This window comes from Carassius carassius, chromosome 1 (genome assembly GCF_963082965.1).
Source record: "Carassius carassius chromosome 1, fCarCar2.1, whole genome shotgun sequence".
In the NCBI taxonomy this organism is placed as follows: Eukaryota; Metazoa; Chordata; class Actinopteri; order Cypriniformes; family Cyprinidae; genus Carassius; species Carassius carassius.
The window spans coordinates 3,636,496-3,659,206 of record NC_081755.1 but is presented as its reverse complement, the minus strand read 5'-3'; the positions used below and the strand labels follow the sequence as shown (position 1 = coordinate 3,659,206).

Here is a 22,711-nt window from a genome sequence, read left to right as displayed (position 1 = left end):
TAGCCCCCTACATATTTGTAATTAGGAATATAATATTACATACAACAAGAGTCATGACTTAACACTTAAGAGTTTAAAGTTTTTTTGTTTTTGCATACATGTAACATGTAAATAGTAAAAAAAACAAAAAAAAAACTTTTACACATTGAAATACAGTACTGAATACTGGTACTGATGTAAAAAGGTATATATATATATATATATATTTTTTTTTTTTACACTTTTACTCTTAATGGTTCACAACTTTATTTTGTAATAAGTGGTTACTTCAGTACTTTTTGTTCTTTTGTCTATCTCAAACAAGGTTATTGAACAATTAAACAACTAGCTATTATTTTAATTTGTCAACACATAATTGTTGCTAGTGTATCATGACACGCTGAATGATAAAAATATAAACTATAATTCGTATATAAATTATTCTATGAACACTATATATGCGCGTCTGTAATTTTCGCCGCGCGTTTGAACGGAACTTTTATTTTGGTGTGGCGCTGTGACGTCACAAGGCGGCGTCGCGCTCCTGCATTTGTTGTGATTCGACTGAAAAACGGTTTGTGGTTTTAAGCATTTAAACATTGTTTAAATCAATGCTACCCATACGGGTTTTTAAGGTGGTGTAAGATAGCTTAATAATTATTGCATGCAACACTGCAATGCTTTATCTAACATGTTTTAGCTTTACTCATGTGCGTAAACGCGTCTAATTTCGCTCCTTTAATCATGAATCATTATAATAAACACAAATTCAGACACCGGTAAGAGATGAATGAACAGCTTTCAGAAACTAAGAGGGAATTGAACCAAATGCACCGCGAAATGATTTAATGATTCAAACGACATTTGCTGCTCAAACCCTGTTAACACAATCAAACTGTAACGTTAGGTGTTTTTATTTAAAGTGTCAAATGCGTTCTACAAATGAATAAATGCCTAAAGCAAACCACTGCTGTGCGGATTGCTGAACACAGGAGCTGATTGAGAGTTTAATCTCGTTCAGACTGTCAGACCAAATCTGATTGTGTTTATCTAGAGTGAATCTGATTTGAGTGGCTGACTGTGCATTGCACCTTTTCATATCTGATCTGTGTGTCCAGAAGCGCTCTTTAGTTTTACAGAATGTACATTGGTTGCTTTATGCCTACCCTAAAACAACAATAACAGCAATACAGGGGTCTGTTTCATAAAACAAGTTTATCAAATATCCAGGCTTGAGTCTTAAGTTATTCTGACTTACTGTCACATGAATTGGTCTCATAAAGCATAATTACTATAGATCAAGATCAACAATGTTCTGTACAGATCTTTGCAAAGACGTTCATCATGTTTTCAAGTTTTACGAGGTGTGAGAATGTGAAAAAGCTTGTTCAGACTGAAACCGATTTCCAGGATTCGATTTGAATAGGACTCCAAACCACATACGAATGTAGCTCGAAACGGATTTGTACAAATCAGATTTCACTCCCATTCAAAATATCGTAATATGATCGGATTTAGATTGGATTAAATCTGACAGTGAGCAAGGCTTTAGTTTGGATTTATTTTTTATTTCTGTTAATTATTGTTATCTTAATCATGACAGAGTGTTGAAGAACACCGAAAGTAAAGATGGCGTCTATTAAAGAGGAGAGTGAAGACATTAAGATTGAAGATGCAATCAGTGTGAAACAAGAAGATACTGAGGAACAAACAGGTTGGTTTTCAGTCTCAAAGCTGAATGCACTTATTTGATCCTTATTAAAATGTTTCATTCTACAGAAATGAATGATAATTGAAAATAGGGCTGTGTGATTAATCAAAATCGTCATAAAATCACGATTTGGGCGTGCCCGTAGTATGCTATCTGATCCAATCAGAATGCAGCAACGCACCTAGCGCGAGAACAGAGCCGACTGGGCATCTGCCTAACTCCAGGTTCACACACTGTCTGTGATGCATCTTTTTCCGAGTCCATGTTAACGGATCAGAGCGTTCACACTGCACGCGGTAAAAGGCTAGAGATAAAAACATGGAAACATAATGAATATCTAGCACATGAGCGTAGAGAGAGTTGTGAGTGCACAAGACGCAGTTTAAGTGAGAGGAGACACGTTTTAAGTGCTATATATATATATATATTTACCATTAGTCTAAAAATTGTTACATTTTTACCTAGTGATTATTTTGACTTATGTCTGTTCCAGAGACATTACAACTTTTTGATAAAGCTCTAATTGGTTTTCTTTTGGAAATATGTTTCAAATTCATCCTGAATGCATTTATGACTGTAAAGCATATCTGTGTGTGTCACAATCGTGATTAAAATCGAAAAATTGATTAAAAGAAATCTCTTTTTTTTTTTTTTCGTCCATATCGCACAGTCCTAATTGAAAATTATCATGTGTGTGTTTTTTTTTATTAAAAAGTGGTTTTATTTGGTATGGAGTGGGTGGACAGACGTGTTGAGGTCACATGACCAGACAAACACTAATGCTGCCTTTGAGTACAGCTGAGATGATCCTACTGCCAGGTTAAAGGGATACTCCATCCTAACATTACAATTTAGTCATTAATCACTTACCCCCCATGTCGTTTCAAACCTGTAAAAGTCATTCGTCTTCGGAACACAATTTAAGATATTTTGGATGAAAACCGGGAGGCTTGTGATTGTCCGATTGACTGCCAACTAAATAACAGTGTCAAGATCCAGGAAAGTTTGAAAGACATCTTCAGAATACTCCATCTGCCATCAGTGATTCAACCGTAACGTTATGAAGCGATGAGAATACTTTTTCTACATGACAAATCTGAGCAGTACGCAGGCGGTTTACACTCTTCTGTATCAGACGCACCACAAGACACAGAAGAGCGTACGCCGCCTGTGTACTGCTCAGATGTGTCCAAATGGCGCTACGCTGGTTTGGAGAGAGACAGAAGAGAGGAACTGTTGAATAAAGTTATTTTTGTTTTCTTTGTGTACAAAAAGTATTCTTGTCGCTTCATAATGTTACGGTTGAATCACTGATGGCAGATGGACTATTCCGATGATGCTTGAAGCCTTGGTCCAAAATATCACATCACTAGTAGCAGGTATTTGCTCTGCATGAGCAACGATATACATTAGGGGTTCCCAAACCTTTCAGCCGACGACGCCCAAAATAACAGTCCCAATACCTCAGGACCCCCTCTTTCCTCTGAGGTGGTTAAAGTATACAAACGGTTTGGACGACGGCGCGCATAGACTTAAAGCATATGACAACACAAAGGAACACAACAGTCCAACAGCAACAATATTATTTTATTATAACTTAGTCATTACTTACATTTCAACATTAATCTTACCTAATTAGTTGGGCGGAATATGCAACTATATACGCAAAATACACAAGCTGCAAAGGGCCCCCGAAACACCAGGGGGCCACCTTGACCTCAAAGATGATTTCATTTCAGTTTCGTTTTTGAATTTGGCCAGGAAAACATCAATGATCATTTCTTTTAATGTGTTGAGCTGTCGCCTTTTCCACATAAAAATCAGTCAAATCATGTAGTGTGAATGTCGTACAGTCTTGGTCGAGACTAAAAAAGATTTGTTGAAAGTGTACCGAGATGCAGGAGTGACACATGTTTCTGTGAGCGCAATTCGAGACAAATGCCAAATGCCCTTCATTCATTTGTTCATAACCACTCATACCCCACTTCACTAGATTTGCATCTTTCTATTAACTTATTCCCTAATCAAACACCTGTATGTAAATTTCAAGCAGTTTTGAAGATATAGAGGCTGTTTACACCTGGTCATTTTCCGATCGTGAAAAGATCAGGGGTCTCATGTATAAAACTTGATTTAATCCTAAATGTGTGTGTGTGTGTGTGCACAGAAGCTAGATTTTGTGTACATACAAAAGTTTTCAGATTTATAAAGCCATGCGTACTTCAGAATCTGCGCAAAATTCCTTTTGTATTACCCAGTCAGCAGAAGATTGTGTGTGAATCTCCACCTCATCTCCTCCCCGAAATAACCATTTACGGAACTTACAACTCCTAGTTTTAATATGCATGTTTGTCACAATATTTGGAAGAGCACAAAAGGGCTGCTGACTGTGCGTGACACACCTGTGAACAGAGGTTTCAGACCTTTTCAAACCAGCTAATGGACTGTTTGATCAACGAGTGCATCCTTATGTCTGTCGTTACCATCTGTGTTTCAGAGCCATCAGACGAATAATGTTCACATCAGTGATTATTATTTGTGCAAAAATAGAAATTCTTAGAACATGAGTTTTGATATGTAGAAAACAATTTAAAGCGGAATTGTTATACACCAAGCAATCCTCACTGTGATTAAAACATTAAATCCCATACCACAGGAAAATAGTTCAAAAGCAGCTCATCCACTGCAAATATTTCTGTTAAAATGTATATAAATATATTGTAATTTCTAGATAATAATTCATGAAATTTCAATGCTTCATTATTCAAAGTGTTATATTAAATCTAAATGTGTGTCAAATGTAAAACACTGTAAAATCATTCCTTATTTGTTTCCTTATTTCGCTCGCTCCAGTAAAAGAGTGCGTACGCATGGCTTCGAGTGTCCGTATGATGTGCACATATTTAAGCCTAGTTTATTTTTTATAAATCCCAATATGTGCGTTGAAAATTGTGTATGCACATTTCCATGCCCATTTTGTGCGTATGAAACATTTACACATCAGGCCCCAGGTGTAAATAACCTCTGAAACGCATTTGAGATGGATATAAATCCGATCACTTAAACCACTTCAGAAGGTGGTCTGGGCCGCAATCCAGACAAAACTGGACAAGTGTAAATGCATCTGGTTGTTCAACCACAAATGTAAATTTTACTCCTCCAAAAATGTTAAAATATAATAATAATATTAATTAATAATACAAATTTCTTATAAATAATAAATGTGTGAGAGCGTGTTATAGGCTATATGGCATGTTATTGTCAGATATGACTGTGCTTATGCAACACGAATCACTGCCGACAAGTAGCTGAGCATCTTTTCAGCAAGCCGACGCGCAACCTGCCGCAAATGAAACAGAGTAAAATGCAGACGCTCAACACACAATCATCTTCATTGTAGTAAGACAAACTTATCTTGCCAGTGCTAATGCTATGCTCTCTCCTGTTGCGGCCTTTGATCTTGAAATGAGCTGATTAATTACTATTGTAGCATTTAGTTTTTGATTTCGTTGACTTGAATTATGTTAAACATAAAATTATTGTGGGAATTGAAGATCAGACTTTTATCCATTTTGCGACAACACATTTGTGTGGCCAAGTGTATATGGAAACATTTGAACAAATCAAGATATCTGATCAGCAAAAACGCATGAAATGACCAGGTATAAACAGGCCCATAGGCTGTGTTGATGGAGCTAAACTCATCCCTAAATCCCTCATGCTTTTTAAACACAATGGCCTGGGCCCGGTTTTTCAAAAGGTTTAATCCGGATAAAATTGATCCGGATTTAGTAATCCTTTTTTTTTTGCGATCCGTGATCACGTAATCCAGTTTACTTTTGGAGCCAGTTTTTTAAAGCAACATCGAATTGGATCAATCTGATCCGGATAGGAACTTTTCAGGATCACCAAATCTGGATAACCAGTGCTCAAAGATATGTAAAGAGCAACAAGTAGAATAGCCAGTGTGGGGTCAATATATACGTTTATTTTTATTTGAAATGAAAACCCACACATTTAAAAAAAAACTAAAAACAAGAAAAACCCCACCCCATCCTCTTCCAGCAGTCTGCTCATCTGAGACCTACAACACAAACACTACATTGAGGATATTTATAACAAGTATCAATTCTAGATGTATTGAATAAAAAAAAGACTTAATGTCAAATACTCCACAATAATTTCAGACTTCCTCATCTGATGTGGAGAGACCAGCTTGACTGAGCGTAGCCTTTAGGAGGCGGATCTCAAGTCTGGCCTTGGTTTGCTGCAGTTTGGTCAGAGTCAGTTGTTCCTCTGCCAGACGAAGCTGTGCTTCTGCCCTTTCAGTCTCTTTTTGCAAAAGTGCCTTGTAATCATCATCTTTGTTTGATGAAGGGTGCTTCAAGCCTTTCCTCAGAGATCCTGTGGCAACTACCACTGGCTCAACCAATGAGGATCCAGCTTCTTCCTCAGGAACAGAGCTCAGATTCAATATAAATACGCTCTCTGGATCAGCCTCATGAGGAACTGGCAGATTCTCCTCCTCCTCAATCCAAGGCTCGCCATCCCCTACAACACCTTGAACGCCATGGAAAGCTCGCGACTTCTCACCTCCAATGATGTCTAGGACCACATCTGTGTAATCTCCCCTCTTAAATGGCTTGTTGCCTGTTTGTGGCTTCAGCATGGTCCTTTGTTGCCCTGTGCCCGGTTGCATGAAACACCTTAAGTGAGGGTTTCCCTGAGGGAGAAAAAAATCCCTGAGGTAAGGGATTTCATTAAGAGCTTTGCAAGAAACCTCTTAACTGTCAACCTTACCTAAGTGTTTATACTAAGCGTTTCACAGTAGTTTCTGACAACATACGGCAAAGATCTACCTCTAACAGTAAACGGAACATAACAAACCACAAAGCCAAACCCTTGCTAAAATCACACCTGTATTAATATATTTTTGCTATGGAGAGTACAAACATAACAGAAAACCAAAAAATGTAAACCAAACTGGACAGAGGACAAAAAGGCAATTATTGTTTTCGTAAGTGGTTATAATAACAATACTTTTCAGCCTTACATCAACCATTCATCGTCTCCAAGGGATTATTACGATCATTAAAAACACGCCTTGGTATTTCCTACTCTTCAATTAACACTAAATCAGCCATCGTATTTTGAGTTTAAGTTGACTTAAAGGAGCTGTTTTGGTCCCTTAAATTTATTAAGGTGAAATGGTCACTAAGGACTTTGTAGAAACGCTTAAGGGAACACTTAGATAATTAAGGGGAAAAACTTAATAACAGCCTTAAGTTCCTTAAGGAAACCCTTAGGGTTTTTTCTTGCAACCCAAGTTTCACTAAGGGTATCCTTAACCTTATATCTAAGGGATTTCTTAGCTTAAGGAGTTTCATGCAACCGGGCACTGGCCTTAAGATTCTTCCACCGCAATTTGATTTGGTCTGTGGTCCTCCTCTGGCTAGACCCTATGGCATTCACATTTTCTGTGATTAAAATCCAAACATAATTTTTCTTTTTGTTGGTATCCTTAGCAGAATTAAACCTTCCCACTATTGTTCCATAATGGGACCGAACACCCTCTAGTAGTAGTGCATTGGTTTCAGCAGCAGTGAAGTTACAGCTTCTGGAGTCCATGGTTCCGTTGCTTTACTATAGTTAACAATGTTCATCAATTATAGGCCTTCGGTCCAATTGCCTCAATTGAACGCAAGCCAAAACTAATCAGTTGTAATAGGTGTGTTTGAAAAGACCAACTACACTGCCATATAAATCAGCCTTTCTCAGAGGATTCACAGAGAGACAGTGAAATGGCAGGTGTTGTCCACCGCCACCACCACTTTGCCAGGAGAGGATACCGTTAAAGGGTGTATGTTGAACGTACCAAGCCACTGGAGCAATACACCACTGAGGAGCTGTATGTCCGGTTTCGCTTTGGAAGGCTGATATAGAGTACCGTTTGAACCTTCTCAGGCCAAAACTTCAACACAGAACCCAAAGGAGTCACGGTCAATATGCCCAATACTATTGGAGCAATCGACTGCACACATGTGCATATACAAGCACCTCGTGAGAATGAATGGGAGTTTATAAACAGAAAGGGGAGGCACAGCATTAATGTCCAACTTGTGTGATGCTGACCTCATCATCACCTACTGCGTTGTCAAGTGGCCTGGGTCTGTCCATGATGCACGCATCCTGAGGGAGAGCGCTCTATATAGAGACCTCCAAACCAACCGACCGGATGGCATAATATTAGGAGACAGTGCCTACCCACTCCTACAATGGCTGATGACTCCTTTTCTAACAGCAAATACACCGGCGCAGGCACGCTTCAACACTGCTCATTGCAGAGCAAGATGTGCAATTGAGCGATTAAATGGAGTTCTTAAGAGGCGCTTTGCATGTCTCAACTACCTAAAGCATGCAACATAACCCTTGCCTGTATTGTCCCTCTCTGTGCTGACAATGATGCACCTGAGGCCCTTGGAGACCCTAACCAACCTCCTGCATTCTGCCAGAATGAGCAAACAGGCCGTGCAACAAGGGACGCAATAGTTAGACACTATTTCTGATTTGGATTTGTTTTGGATTTCAAAAAACAGTGATTGCCATTCTTTGCATTTTTTTGGTTATTCTGTAATCATTGCATGCATCACTAATAAATATTCTAAAAACAAAAATATTTTCGATTGTGATGAATATATATATCAATTAATTACAGAATAAAATTTGTTTTTGGTCAATTTTGACAGCTGTTTGGGGGATTATTTTATGAGGCCAAACTCTTTCTACTTTGCTGTAGGCCTATACAAAAAGGCTGAATATGTTAAAGCCTACCTAATCACTGTAGCCTGACAGATGAACAAATAAAATTAAAACCTTATGAATAAATAGGATATCTTGTAAGATACTGTATGATCCAAATATAGTATTGTTTGATACAGTACAGACCAAATTTTGGACACACCTTCTCATTCAAAGAGTTTTCTTTATTTTCATGATTATGAAAATTGTAGATTCACACTGAAGGCATCAAAACTATGAATTAACATATGTGGAATTATATATGTAACAAAAAAGTGTGAAACAACTGAAAATATGTCATTGTAGGTTCTTCAAAGTAAATGGTAAATGGATTGCATTTATATAGCGCTTTCAACAGACCACCCAAAGCGCTTTACAATTTGCCTCACATTAACCCATTCACTCACTCATTCACACACCGACTGCGGTGTCAGCCATTCAAGGCGCCATCCAGCTCGTTGGGAGCAGCTGGGGTTAGGTGTCTTGCTCAAGGACACCTCGACACTTGGTCAGGTGGAGCCGGGGATTGAACCACCAACCATCCGGTTTGTAGACACCCTACATGAACCACTGAGCCACTGCCAACAGTCTTGAAGGAGTTCCCCGAGAGATGCTTAGCACTTGTTGGCCCTTTTGCCTTCTGTCTCTGGTCCAGCTCACCCCAAAACCATCTCGATTGGGTTCAGGTCCGGTGACTGTGGAGGCCAGGTCATCTGGCGCAGCACCCCATTACTTTCCTTCTTGGTCAAATAGCCCTTGATGCCTTCAGTGTGCCTCTACAATTTTCATAGTCATGAAAATAAAGAAAACTTTTGGTCTGTACTGTACATTTTTAAAGTTTTCATTAAATTTTGGCCATGAAATCCACGCTGAATCCACCCTTCTGATGGGATCAGTTTAATCCAGATTTTTTGGATCAAAGTGATCCAAATCCTACAAAAAAGTTCTAAAAAAAAAAAAAAACTAAAGGTTTGATCTGGATCAAAACCAAGATTGGATTACGTGATCCGATTATGTAATCCTTTTTTCTTTTGAAAAACACATTTTCAAGATTTGATCCAATCCGTTATCCAAAATCCTAGTGGATTATTTTTGAAAAACCGGGCCCAGGTTTCACAGACAGGGCTTGGATTAAGCCAGGATTAGGACATAGTTCAATTAGGACATACAGGTCCATCTCAAAAAATTAGCATATTGTGATAAAGTTCATTATTTTCCTTAATGTAATGATAAAAATTTAACTTTCATATATTTTAGATTCATTGCACACCAACTGAAATATCGCAGGTCTTTTATTGTTTTAATACTGATGATTTTGGCATACAGCTCAAAAAATTAGCATATCATGAAAAGGTTCTCTAAACAAGCTATTAACCTAATCATCTGAATCAACTAATTAACTCTAAACACCTGCAAGAGATTCCTGAGGCTTTTAAAAACTCCCAGCCTGGTTCATTACACAAAACCGCAATCATGGGTAAGACTGCTGTCCAGAAGGCCATCATTGACACCCTCAAGAGAGAGGGTAAGATACAGAAAGAAATTTCTGAACGAACAGGCTGTTCCCAGAGTGTTGTATCAAGGCACCTCAGTGGGAATTCTGTGGGAAGGAAAAAGTGTGGCAAAAAAACGCTGCACAACGAGAAGAGGTGACCGGACCCTGAGGAAGATTGTGGAGAAGGACCGATTCCAGACCTTGGGGGACCTGCGGAAGCAGTGGACTGAGTCTGGAGTAGAAACATCCAGAGCCACCGTGCACAGGCGTGTGCAGGAAATGGGCTACAGGTGCCGCATTCCCCAGGTCATGCCACTTTTGAACCAGAAACAGCGGCAGAAGCGCCTGACCTGGGCTACAGAGAAGCAGCACTGGACTTTTGGACAAATTTTGCATGTCATTCGGAAATCAAGGTGCCAGAGTCTGGAGGAAGACTGGGGAGAAGGAAATGCCAAAATGCCTGAAGTCCAGTGTCAAGTACCCACAGTCAGTGATGGTCTGGGGTGCCATGTCAGCTGCTGGTGTTGGTCCACTGTGTTTTATCAAGGGCAGGGTCAATGCAGCTAGCTATCAGGAGATTTTGGAGCACTTCATGCTTCCATCTGCTGAAAAGCTTTATGGAGATGAAGATTTCATTTTTCAGCACGACCTGGCACCTGCTTACAGTGCCAAAACCACTGGTAAATGGTTTACTGACCATGGTATTACTGTGCTCAATTGACCTACCAACTCTCCTGACCTGAACCCCATAGAGAATCTGTGGGATATTGTGAAGAGAAAGTTGAGAGACGCAAGACCCAACACTCTGGATGAGCTTAAGGCCACTATCGAAGCATCCTGGGCCTCCATAACACCTCAGCAGTGCCACAGGCTGATTGCCTCCATGCCACGCCGCATTGAAGCAGTCATTTCTGCAAAAGGATTCCCGACCAAGTATTGAGTGCATAACTGAACATAATTATTTGAAGGTTGACTTTTTGTATTAAAAACACTTTTCTTTTATTGGTCAGATGAAATATGCTAATTTTTTGAGACAGGCATTTTGGGTTTTCATGAGCTGTATGGCAAAATCATCAGTATTAAAACAATAAAAGACCTGAAATAATTCAGTTGGTGTGCAATGAATCTAAAATATGTGACCAATCACGGAAAGTAGGGACACAAGTCGGTTCTAGGGCATTTTGAGTTATTCACAGATTCTGAAATTGTAGTCTCCAAGCTTTCCAACTATGTGTAACACATGGAAATCTGATAATATTTGGAGAAGTTGTGGCCATTTGAAGGTAGGCACTCAAAAAGCAGAAAATAGCCTCTAAAGATTTTGCAGTTCTCACCTGTTCCCACTGCTGCGAGTGACAATGGGGCTCATTTACATTTCATTTAAATAAGCCATACCCCCTGTAAAGCTCCCCCAATAAAGCTGCTTGGTTGCATGGCAACGACAGAATAGGACCGCATACTATTAATAATAAAGGAGAATGTGCATTGTAAATGTCAGTAATTTATCTTTTTTTGACTTTTATAAAAATGATTTAGAGGCTGAAATATGTGAGTTTTATCTTTTTATAAAAAAATCTTTAATCTTTAAAATGTGGGCATAATTTTTAATGTTATCATTTTAATGTTTATGTAAACAAAAAGTACATATTGATGCTAATTTTATTTGTTATTTGCTGGTTTTCTACATAAAACTTGGTGAATTGATTTCATTGTGTAGCATTAGGACTTTTTTAACAGGATTCTGTGATAACCGATGAGCTATGAGCTAGCTAATAACAATAGGTAGATATGGGAAGGTCTAAACATGGACTAAACATGAGATAAAGTGTACGTGTTCTTAGAATGAACACAAAATGACAAACTTTGATGTTTATGGAAACTCACCCCGGGGTCTTCTTTGTGGATGTAACCATCTCCGAAACCGAAGTTTGCACTGTCCGTCTGTTTGCCTCTAAATGTTACGGATTTTCCCCATTTCTCTGTCTTTATCCCCATCAAATGTTACTATCGATATAGCCTCTGATATCTTATGTCCGATATCTTACCTCTGATATCTCTGATATCTTACATACCTTACAGTCTTATTATGCCGCTTTCATCGTCGCTCAGATCGTCTTCAGGATCAGTGAGCGCTTGTTCATAAGCATCCGGCTTGTCGAAGAAGTACTTCAAAACATTTTCGTTGTAACGGCCACGGTTTAGCTCGTCTGCAATCATCTTTGCGGCGTACATCTTCATTGAATTTTGATATCAGCTAGAGCCGGCCAGAGCGCTGCATATTAAGTAGCCACGCGTCCCTCGGAGGGCGGGGGCAATAACAAAAGAAACAAAAGCCGGCTTATCCAGTATGGAAATACACAGACAATGAAACGCCCCTACTGCGTGCTAGAATCTCCGACAAACAAGCTGATTTCAACCTCAAAATGTACGCTTTTAAATATACCAATACTGCTATCTCAAACACGGAGAAGCTTCTTTGTGATCTCAACTAACAGATTCTGCAAAAAAACAAAAATCACCAATTTTGAAAAAAAAAACGCTTCTTTCTCATTTTGCTCGAAAGTTGTGGTGCCGACTTGTGTCACTGGTTTCCGTGACGGGTCACATATATGAAAGTTTTAATTTTTATCATTACATTATGGAAAATAATGAACTTTATGACAATATGCTAATTTTTTGAGAAGGACCTGTATAACTAGTTTTTATAAAACCAGACAAGACTTATGACAACTTTCACTCCACAATGTGACAGTGTTGGAACCCCAATCCACTCTGGGATCACGTTTGATTAACCAGGGGTGACCTAAAACAATGGGAGCTATAGGGGAGTCCATGAGGAAAAGGGATATGGTTTCACAGTGGTTGCCTGATGTGAGCAGAGTGATAGAATTTGTGCTCTGCATTTAACCCATCCGAAGTTCACACACACAGAGCAGTGAACACACACACACACTGTGAACACACACCCGGAGCAGTGGGCAGCCATTTACAGGGCTTAAAGTTCTCCGGCACCGTGCCGGATTTCCGGCGTGAAGCGTTTAATCCTACATTAAAAAAATAAATGAAATCTTGTTGATTGATATCACTTTTGAGTCCATGCGTTCGCTACCAATGTATGACATTAACTAACAGTAACTAACATTAGTAGCCAGTCAGAATGTTTTGCTTTTATAAACACGAGACGCGCATAATAGTATTCTATTGCAGAGTCGCAGCCCTGATGAATGGAGAAGCGCGACAAAAAGCTGTGAGGCGAAATGGTCAAATATATCCATCTAGCGCGTATTTACGTAGAAAAGCTCATTCTAAAGCAGCGGAGCTTTGTAAACAGCTCAGAGTAATCATGTCATCTCCATCTCCATACAGGCAGAAACTAAAATCAGCTAAACCTGTATTAAGGACTGTAAAAAGATGGGCTAATGAAACAGAGCAGGATTTACAATCTTGTTTTGACCTCACTGATTGGAGTGTTTTTGAAGCTGCTGCCACCGATCTGGATGAACTCACAGAGACCGTAACATCATATATCAGTTTCTGTGAGGATATGTGTATTCCTACCAAGACTCAACTAAATTACAACAATGACAAACCGTGGTTCACTGCAAAACTCAGACAGCTCCGTCAGGCCAAAGAAGATGCTTACGTGAAGGGGGACAATGTCTTGTATAAACAGGCTAAATACACACTGGAAAAGGAGATCAAAGTGGCAAAGAGGAATTATTCTGAAAAAATAAGGACTCAGTTCACTTCGAACGACTCCGCATCAGTGTGGAAAAGCCTAAAGAAGATCACCAATTACAAGACACCACCCCCCAGCACTGTGGAAAATCAACGACTGGCAGACGATCTGAACGAGTTTTACTGCAGGTTTGAAAGAACACCCATCACCTGCCCTGAACACCTCTCCACACAACCGTTCACACCAATAACAACTCCTGCAACCAACCCTGAATGCCTCTCCAAACAAACGTTCACACCATTCACAGCTCCTGCAACCAACCCTGAATGCCTCTCCACACAACCGTTCACACCATTAACAGCTCCTGCAACCCATCCTGATCACCTCTCCAATCAACCGCTCTCACCATTCACAACTCCTGCAACCAACCCTGAATGCCTCTCCAAACAACTGTTCACACCACTCACAACTCCTGCAACCCACCCTGAACACCTCTCCAATCAAGCGCTCTCACCATTCACACCTCCTGCATCCCCCCTCTCCCCCACACCTGCAATACAGATCAGCGAGGATGCGGTGCGCCAGGTCTTCAGGAAGCAGAAAAGGAAAAAAGCACCAGGCCCAGATTGTGTTACACCAGCCTGTCTGAAATCCTGTGCTGACCAGCTGGCCCCCATCTTCACAAAGATCTTCAACAGATCGCTGGAGCTGTGCGAAGTCCCTTCATGCTTCAAACGCTCCACCATCATCCCCATCCCAAAGAAACCCAAAATTACAGGACTAAATGACTACAGGCCTGTGGCTCTAACGTCTGTAGTCATGAAGTCATTTGAAAAACTGGTGCTGGCCCACCTGAAGGACATCACTGGACCCTTGCTGGATCCTCTTCAGTTTGCCTACAGAGCAAACAGGTCTGTGGACGATGCAGTAAACATCGGACTGCATTATGTTCTGCAACACCTAGACAGACCGGGGACCTATGTGAGGATCCTGTTTGTGGACTTCAGCTCTGCCTTCAACACGATCATCCCAAACCTCCTCCTGCCCAAACTAACTCAGCTCTCCGTGCCCACCTCCGTCTGTCAGTGGATCAACAGCTTCCTGACAGACAGGCAGCAGCTAGTGAGGCTGGGAAAATACACATCCAGCACCCGTACAATCAGCACCGGAGCTCCCCAGGGCTGTGTTCTCTCCCCACTGCTCTTCTCCCTGTACACTAATGACTGCACATCTAAGGACCCCTCTGTCAAGCTCCTGAAGTTTGCAGATGACACCACACTCATCGGCCTCATTCAGGACGGTGACGAGTCTGCTTACAGACAGGAGGTTAAAGAGCTGGCTGTCTGGTGCACTCTCAACAAGCTGGAGCTTAACACGCTCAAAACAGTGGAGATGATCGTGGACTTCAGGAGAAACCCCCCTGCACTCCCCCCACTCACCATCATGAACAGCACTGTGACTGCAGTGGAGTCATTCAGGTTCCTGGGCACCACTATCTCTCAGGACCTGAAGTGGGACATTCACATTGACTCCATTGTGAAAAAGGCCCAGCAGAGGTTGTACTTCCTTCGCCAGCTGAGGAAGTTTAACCTGCCACAGGATCTGCTGAAACAGTTCTACTCCACCATCATCGAATCCATCCTCTGCACTTCAGTAACTGTCTGGTTCAGCTCAGCTTCTAAATCGGACCTCAGAAGACTACAGAGGGTAGTCCGGACTGCTGAGCGAATTATCGGTACAACCCTCCCATCTATTCAAGAACTGTACTTATCCAGAGTGAGCAAAAGGGCTGTTAAAATCACTCTGGACCCCTCACATCCAGCACACTCCCTCTTTGAACTGTTGCCATCTGGTCGACGCTACAGAGCACTGAGCACCAGAACGACCACACACAGGAACAGTTTCTTCCCTCAGGCAATCCATCTTATGAACAGCTGATAATAACTGTGGGACACACTACACTATTTATATTTATATACACTACACTTTTTATCCAACACACATACTTAGCGTACACGTAAATCTTTTGCACATAATATACATGTACATACATGGAACACACTATACTACTTATATTTATATTTATATACACATACACTTATTTATCCAAACACACATACTTAGCGTACAGTTACAATTTTTCCACATAATATACACGTACATACATAAATGCTCTTTTAATATACCTGCCATACATTGTCAATTTGTATATTGTCAATCCTTACCCACCTATTTGTATTTTTTTGTATTTTTTATTCCTTATTGTGTTTTTTGTTCTGTCGCTGTTATGTTGCACTGCGGAGCTCTGTCACGAAAACAAATTCCTCGTATGTGTGAACATACCTGGCAATAAAGCTCATTCTGATTCTGATTCTGATAAGAATGATATGATTGCCAAACATATTTAAGGGGATTTCTGAAAAGGTCCTGTTCACACATGAGCTATTAATGATAACTTTACCAGTGAAGACTGTATGTGTGAAAGGGGCTGAACTCTTCCGCTGTGAATTTTTAATTGCTTAACGTAATCTGGAAAAACAGTGTGCATTATATCACTAGATCTGTAACGTAAATCATTAATAAACATTTGCCAACACAGAAGATATATCAACCTATGTCTAAATATGCCATTGTATTGTACATCGCGATTTCGAAATAAATGTTTCTGTACATGGCCAAATATTAAAATTTAATGGATCTAAACATTGTTTAATCAAGCTGTAAAGTGAAACGTCACCAGGCCGTTGGCGCCCTCTGCAGGTATTTGTTTTAATATATTAATGTACTTAAGTTATGTTCATGTTATATATGTAGGCATATTACATTATGTATTTTAACAGTTTTGTTCAATACAGTCTTGTTATTTCTTGGTTGTGATGTTTTATTTGAGCCAATTATTATTGCCTCATTGTTAGTTTATATATAAATAGTCATACTAAAGCCTGGTTTTCACTTAAGTCTGTTTGTGTTACAAAAAAAAAAAGGATTACTCAGTTGTCAAAATAATCAGTAGATTAATTGATTCACAAAAGAATCATTAGTTACAGCCCTAGATTAGTTAAAATATTTAGTTAAAAGAAAATCAGTTTGAATGAAGAAAGCAATAACTTTGCCATAGTATCCTTTAAAATGTTAAAGTTGTCACAGTCATTGCATGCTTTGCATGTGCTGCCCCGCCCCCGGAAAAAAGTTCAGGTTCAGGATTTTATTTTGCTTTAACCCCTGCATTTATGCTGCGGCGCCCAGGGAGCAGTTGGGGGTTCGATGCTTTGCTCAAGGGCACCTAAGTCGTGGTATTGAGGGTGGAGAGAGAACTGTCCATGCACTCCCCCCACCCACAATTCCTGCCGACCCGAGACTCGAACCCACAACCTTTTGGTTGCGAGTCCAACTCTCTAACCATTAGGCCACGACTTCCATTATGGAACATTATGATGCTGCCATCTTTCTAAAGTGAATGTACCCCAATGTAATTTGGCTCCAAATCCGAGATGCAGTATTACTCAGTAACTATGCATGACATTTAATATTCTGACGTTAATCACTTTGTCAATTTATGTTTGTCCTTCTTTAGAAAAAAAAATAAATAAATTCAAACATTTAAGCCTGGGTTGGTGTGACATGGAATGACCATTTTGAATGATTTAATCAAAAACTTGATTCAAAGTTAAAAATAAATATCTAATTAGAATAATGTTACCTTTATTTATTATTATAATATGGTTATTATACACTCACCTAAAGGATTATTAGGAACACCTGTTCAATTTCTCATTAATGCAATTATCTAATCAACCAATCACATGGCAGTTGCTTCAATGCATTTATTGGTGTGGTCCTGGTCAAGACAATCTCCTGAACTGAATGTCAGAATGGGAAAGAAAGGTTATTTAAGCAATTTTGAGCGTGGCATGGTTGTTGGTGCCAGACGGGCTGGTCTGAGTATTTTTACAATCTGCTCAGTTACTGGGATTTTCACGCACAACCATTTCTAGGGTTTACAAAGAATGGTGTGAAAAGGGAAAAACATCCAGTATACGGCAGTCCTGTGGGCTACAACAGCAGAAGACCCCACCGGGTACCATTCATCTCCACTACAAATAGGAAAAATAGGCTACAATTTGCACGAGCTCACCAAAATTGGACAGTTGAAGACTGGAAAAATGTTGCCTGGACTGATGAGTCTCGATTTCTGTTGAGACTTTCAGAATGTAAAGTCAGAATTTGGCGTAAACAGAATGAGAACATGGATCCATCATGCCTTGTTACCACTGTGCAGGCTGGTGGTGGTGGTGTAATGGTGTAGGGGATGTTTTCTTGGCACACTGGGGCTGTTTACACCTGGCCACTTCATGCGTTTTCTCAGATCGGATAGCTATCTGATTTATCAAAACGGTTCCATTTACACCTGGTCACATGAATGTGTTTTTGCGAAACGGATTTAAATCCGATCTTCAATTCCCGCGCTATATGCAGATTTAATGGAGTGCACGTCACCGAAAGCAACAGATATGAGCTGCATTTTATTGATCATCAGCTAAAATTTCAAAATCAAAGACTGTAATAAGAGAGAGCGGCAACAGCACTGGTAAGATCATTTCGTTTCTCTACTATTAATGATGATGATTGTGTGTTAAGCGTTCGCGACTTACTTTCACTTTGATTTGCGATAGTTTGCACGTTGGTTTAATGAATATATGCTCAGCTTCTCATCTGGTGGTGCGTGTTCCAGTAGCGTCGTCATATCTGGCTATAACATTACATATAGTTACACACGTTTATTTTTTTAGCATTTTGGGGAGGAGTACAATTTACATATGTGGTTTTAACAACCAGATGCATTTACACTTGTCTAGTTTTGTCTGGAATGCGGCCCAGACCACCTCCTGAAGTGGTTTGAGCGATCGGATTAAAATCCGTCTCAAATGCGTTTTGGAGGGCATTTACACCTGGTCTTTTCACGATCGGATAGCTATCCGATCTGAGAAAATGCATGAAGTGGCCAGGTGTAAACGGCCCCTTAGTGCCAATTGGGCACTTGGGCACAATTGTTTCTGACCATGTCCATCCCTTTATGACCACCATGTACTAGGGGTGTAACGGTACGCAAAAATCACGGTTCAGTACGTACCTCGGTTTTAAAGTCACGGTTGGTTCATTTTCGGTACAGTAAGGGAAAGAAATGCAAACATTAACTGCAGGTTGTTTATTACCATGAACTTTTTTTTACAATTTGTTTACACTTTTTTTAAATACTTTTTAAGAAAATATATATAAAATAAAAAAAGAATAAGAAATTAAATACTGCTGCAAAGTTCTCCACTAAATAAAATAATCTCAGTCTCAAACCAATATCATATAATAAAATATAATGAAAAATATAAATAAATAACTATGATTACAGTGCAGCATTACCAATCCCAGCTTCTAGGCCTGCTCATATTTAAAGAATATATATAACTTTTCCAAAGTGTAAAGTGCAGCATCAACAGTTTCAGTTGTTAGACCTGCTCAGATTTCGTTATTGCGTTGGCCCTATCAGAATTAAGAGCAAAGGTCTGTTTAAATGTCGACGGGAGCTGCGTTTCAATTACAATCGTTTTTTTTTCTTAGTTGTAGTGATGTTCACACTCGCGCGCTGCCTTTTGAAAACCTTAGGCCGGTGACACACTGGCATATTGCACCTGTCAAACATAGTCTATTTTGCCGTCAATACTGTTGACGGTGTCTTTTATCAGTAGGCTTTATATTTATGCTCAACATGAAGTATAGATATTGTTGTCGTGAAGACAAGAGCCTGGTCTGTCGACGGCCTCCCTCTATGTCACCTACAGTAGCAGCAGCGCGCTAGCGCTGCGTCAGGCACGATTCTGGTGTGTAAAGACACAGAAAACGCGAAGCAGCCGTCACGCAACTCACACGCAGCAGAAACGCCACGCTCACGCCACGCAGCCAGTGTGTCACCGGCCTTAGAATCAGCTGCAGAGCGGGATTTGCGCTGAACACGGAGACTTCCGCCACTTAACATGTTCGTTTGGAAACACGAAAATTTACCTATGTTCCGCACACAAAATATTGCATTCGGTCATTCGGTACACACTTGCACCATACCGAAAGTCCTGTACCGAAACGGTCCGGTACGAATACACGTACCGTTACACCCCTACCATGTACCCATCCTCTGATGGCTACTTCCAGGGGGATAATGCACCATGTCACAAAGCTCGAATTATTTCAAATTGGTTTCTTGAACATGACAATGAGTTCACTGTACTAAAATGGCCCCCACAGTCACCAGATCTCAACCCAATAGAGCATCTTTGGGATGTGGTGGAACGGGAGTTTCGTGCCCTGGATGAGCATCCCACAAATCTCCATCAACTGCAAGATGCTATCCTATCAATATGGGCCAAAATTTCTAAAGAATGCTTTCAGCACTTTGTTGAATCAATGCCACGTAGAGTTAAGGCAGTTCTGAAGGCGAAAGGGGGTCAAACACAGTATTAGTATGGTGTTCCTCATAATCCTTTAGGTGAGTGTATTTATTATACTATTCATAGCTTTCAGTCACATGACCGGCTAAAAGATCTGGAGGACAAAACATCCATAGAACTGCAGCATAAGCCTGTCAATTTTCCAAATATTTAGATCACCTCTCAAAAGAATAAAACAAAGGTATGTGAACAAAATGCTAGTTTTGGCCGTTTGCAATCCATATTAAGCACCCACTGTAATATTTCAATCATTAAACAGTGTGACAAAATGTTATAAAAACATATAAGTTCCTTGATGAATTTAAAACAGTAATATTAAAGTATAAAAATTTCAGGGGTGCCAACAATTTTAGCCATGACTGTAAACTATATTACAGAACTTTATTGTAATAATATATAATGTTGTGTGCAATGTCACACCAACTGGAGTTTTTTTGTTGTTGTTGATGTTTTACAAAAATAAAGTAAAAATTGTTGTCTCTGTTGCTTTGTGCCATTAAACTGGAGTTAACTTTTATTTGTCTCTTTTCACTTTAGATCTGATGCCGCAGAAAGAGGAGAGTGAAGTACTTGATGGAATGAAAGAAAAAGATCAGTGTAAGAACAATCAAGATACCGTAACTGAAGAATTATCTTATAAGACTTCCTCACAAAAAAGTAATTTCACCTGCCAACAGTGTGGAAAGGGTTTCTCTTTAAAGGCAAGCCTGAAACGCCACATTGATGCTCACTCTGGAGAGAGGCCTTACGCCTGCCCGCAGTGTGGAAAGTGTTTCAATAAAAAAGCAACCCTACAAGAACACATACGTATACACACTAGAGAAAAGCCTTATACGTGCCCTCAGTGTGGAAACTGTTTCACTCAGCAAGGAAACTTTAACAGGCACATGAGAGTTCACACTGGAGAGAAGCCTTACGCCTGCAAACTGTGTGAAAAGAGCTTTACAACAAAACTAAACCTTAAGGATCATATAAACAGTCACACTGGTGAGACGCCATTTACATGTGATCAGTGTGAAAGGAGGTTCCGATATAAGATAACCCTTAAAAGGCACATGAAGGTTCACTTAAGAGAGAGCAGTTTTACATGTCCTCAGTGTGGAATGAGTTTCTCAGACAGCAAAAACCTTACGAATCATGTGATTACTCACACTGGAGAGAAACCACACATGTGCCTTCAATGTGGAAAGACTTGCTCAAACAATACAAATCTTGCTGTTCACATGAGAGTTCATACTGGAGAGAAGCCTTTCACTTGCCCTCAGTGTGGAAGGAGCTTCAGATTCATTGGAAACTTTCAGACTCACATGAGAGTTCACACCGGAGAGAGGCCTTACATCTGCCCTCATTGTGGAAAGAGCTTCAGATTTATTGGAAACTTCCAGACTCACATGAGAATTCACACAGGAGAGAGACCTTACAAGTGTCTTGAGTGTGACGAGAGTTTCTCATATCAGAGAAACCTGAAAAACCATCTGTTAACTCACTCTGGAAAGGAATTCTAGTGTTTCCTCAGTGGCAAGAGATTTACAAAATAGAGCAATTTCAAAAATCAGCAGCTCATTCATTTTAGAGAATAGCAAATTTTTAAATAAAATTTGGCTCTGCAATTTAAATGGGACTAGAGAATACTAGTAATGGCGTGAAATTTCAACAAGTTTCAAATATGAATAGTTGCGAGTAGGGATGCACAATATAGTTTTTTTTTAAACAATATTTTTCAACTAAATGTAGCCAATGCCAATATATTTCCTTTTGTTTGTAAACAACACTTAAGCTGCGTTTCCACCGCAGGAACTTTACCCAGCTAAACTAGGAACTTTGGGCTGGTACTCGGTTTGTTTCCACCACAGGAACCAGGAAATAAATAAAGTTCCGGGTAAAAAAAATGCCCCTCAGAAGGTCCCTGCTGGCGAGGTGGTACTTTTTCAAAGTTCCGGAACTTTCGGGGGCGGGACTTGGTCACCAAGTTTATGCAGCATTGTGATTTCAACCACCATTTATACAGATCATTTCCAAAATTTTACTGTTAATGTGTCATGAAATGTAATTTTAAAAGTATTTCAGGCGAGAATGTAGTTGTTTAAAACTCAAATCTGCTGTGTATTTATAAAGAGAACCTATTTAAAAATGTGTTTTGCTGATTTCGGAGACGGTCATGTATCCTTCTGACATTTTGTTGCTTGCTCTGATGTCTCTTTAATGGTTAAACATAAAATATAATTAGTTTTGGGTAAATCTAAAAGGTAATCTTTGGTCTGTATTCAGTTTATATGTTAAATTCAATGTTAAAATGAAAATAAAAAGAAGCAATTGGTATAATATTTTGTTTAATTGTAATGGCTGAATCTATACACATTTCCCTGAACTAAGTACATTTCTGCGGCTATTATGTTTAAATGAATAGGAAAGGAGGCAGTGGTATTTGATATTCCATTTCGAGCTGACTGATGTTAACAAGTACGCTGCTGTTAGCAGAATTACCGGATTTGCGTTGTGTACATCACACTCCCGAGTCGAATGAGCAAAGTCCGAAATACAAAGGAAGCAAGTCC

The 22,711-nt window shown here is 39.8% G+C and overlaps 2 protein-coding genes across 3 annotated transcripts in view; both read left to right on the top strand.

Annotated features, from left to right (window-relative positions):
- The first annotated feature begins 436 nt into the window (after nucleotides 1-436).
- Nucleotides 437-22,711, top strand: part of LOC132139706 (gastrula zinc finger protein XlCGF8.2DB-like) — an 80,758-nt gene continuing 58,483 nt past the window's right edge. The window contains exon 1 of one of the 2 annotated variants that reach the window (XM_059548279.1): nucleotides 437-553. The gene's annotated coding sequence lies outside the window, so the exon portion shown is untranslated. Of the gene's footprint in view, nucleotides 554-890; nucleotides 1,004-22,711 lie in introns of those variants that run through there. The other variant, XM_059548295.1, reaches the window with a different exon arrangement.
- LOC132139673 (gastrula zinc finger protein XlCGF8.2DB-like) lies at nucleotides 1,609-21,857 on the top strand. Its single transcript, XM_059548207.1, has 2 exons — nucleotides 1,609-1,693; nucleotides 20,694-21,857. Exons 1-2 carry the CDS (start codon nucleotides 1,609-1,611, stop codon nucleotides 21,659-21,661), a joined length of 1,053 nt encoding a protein of 350 aa, XP_059404190.1. The 3' UTR covers nucleotides 21,662-21,857.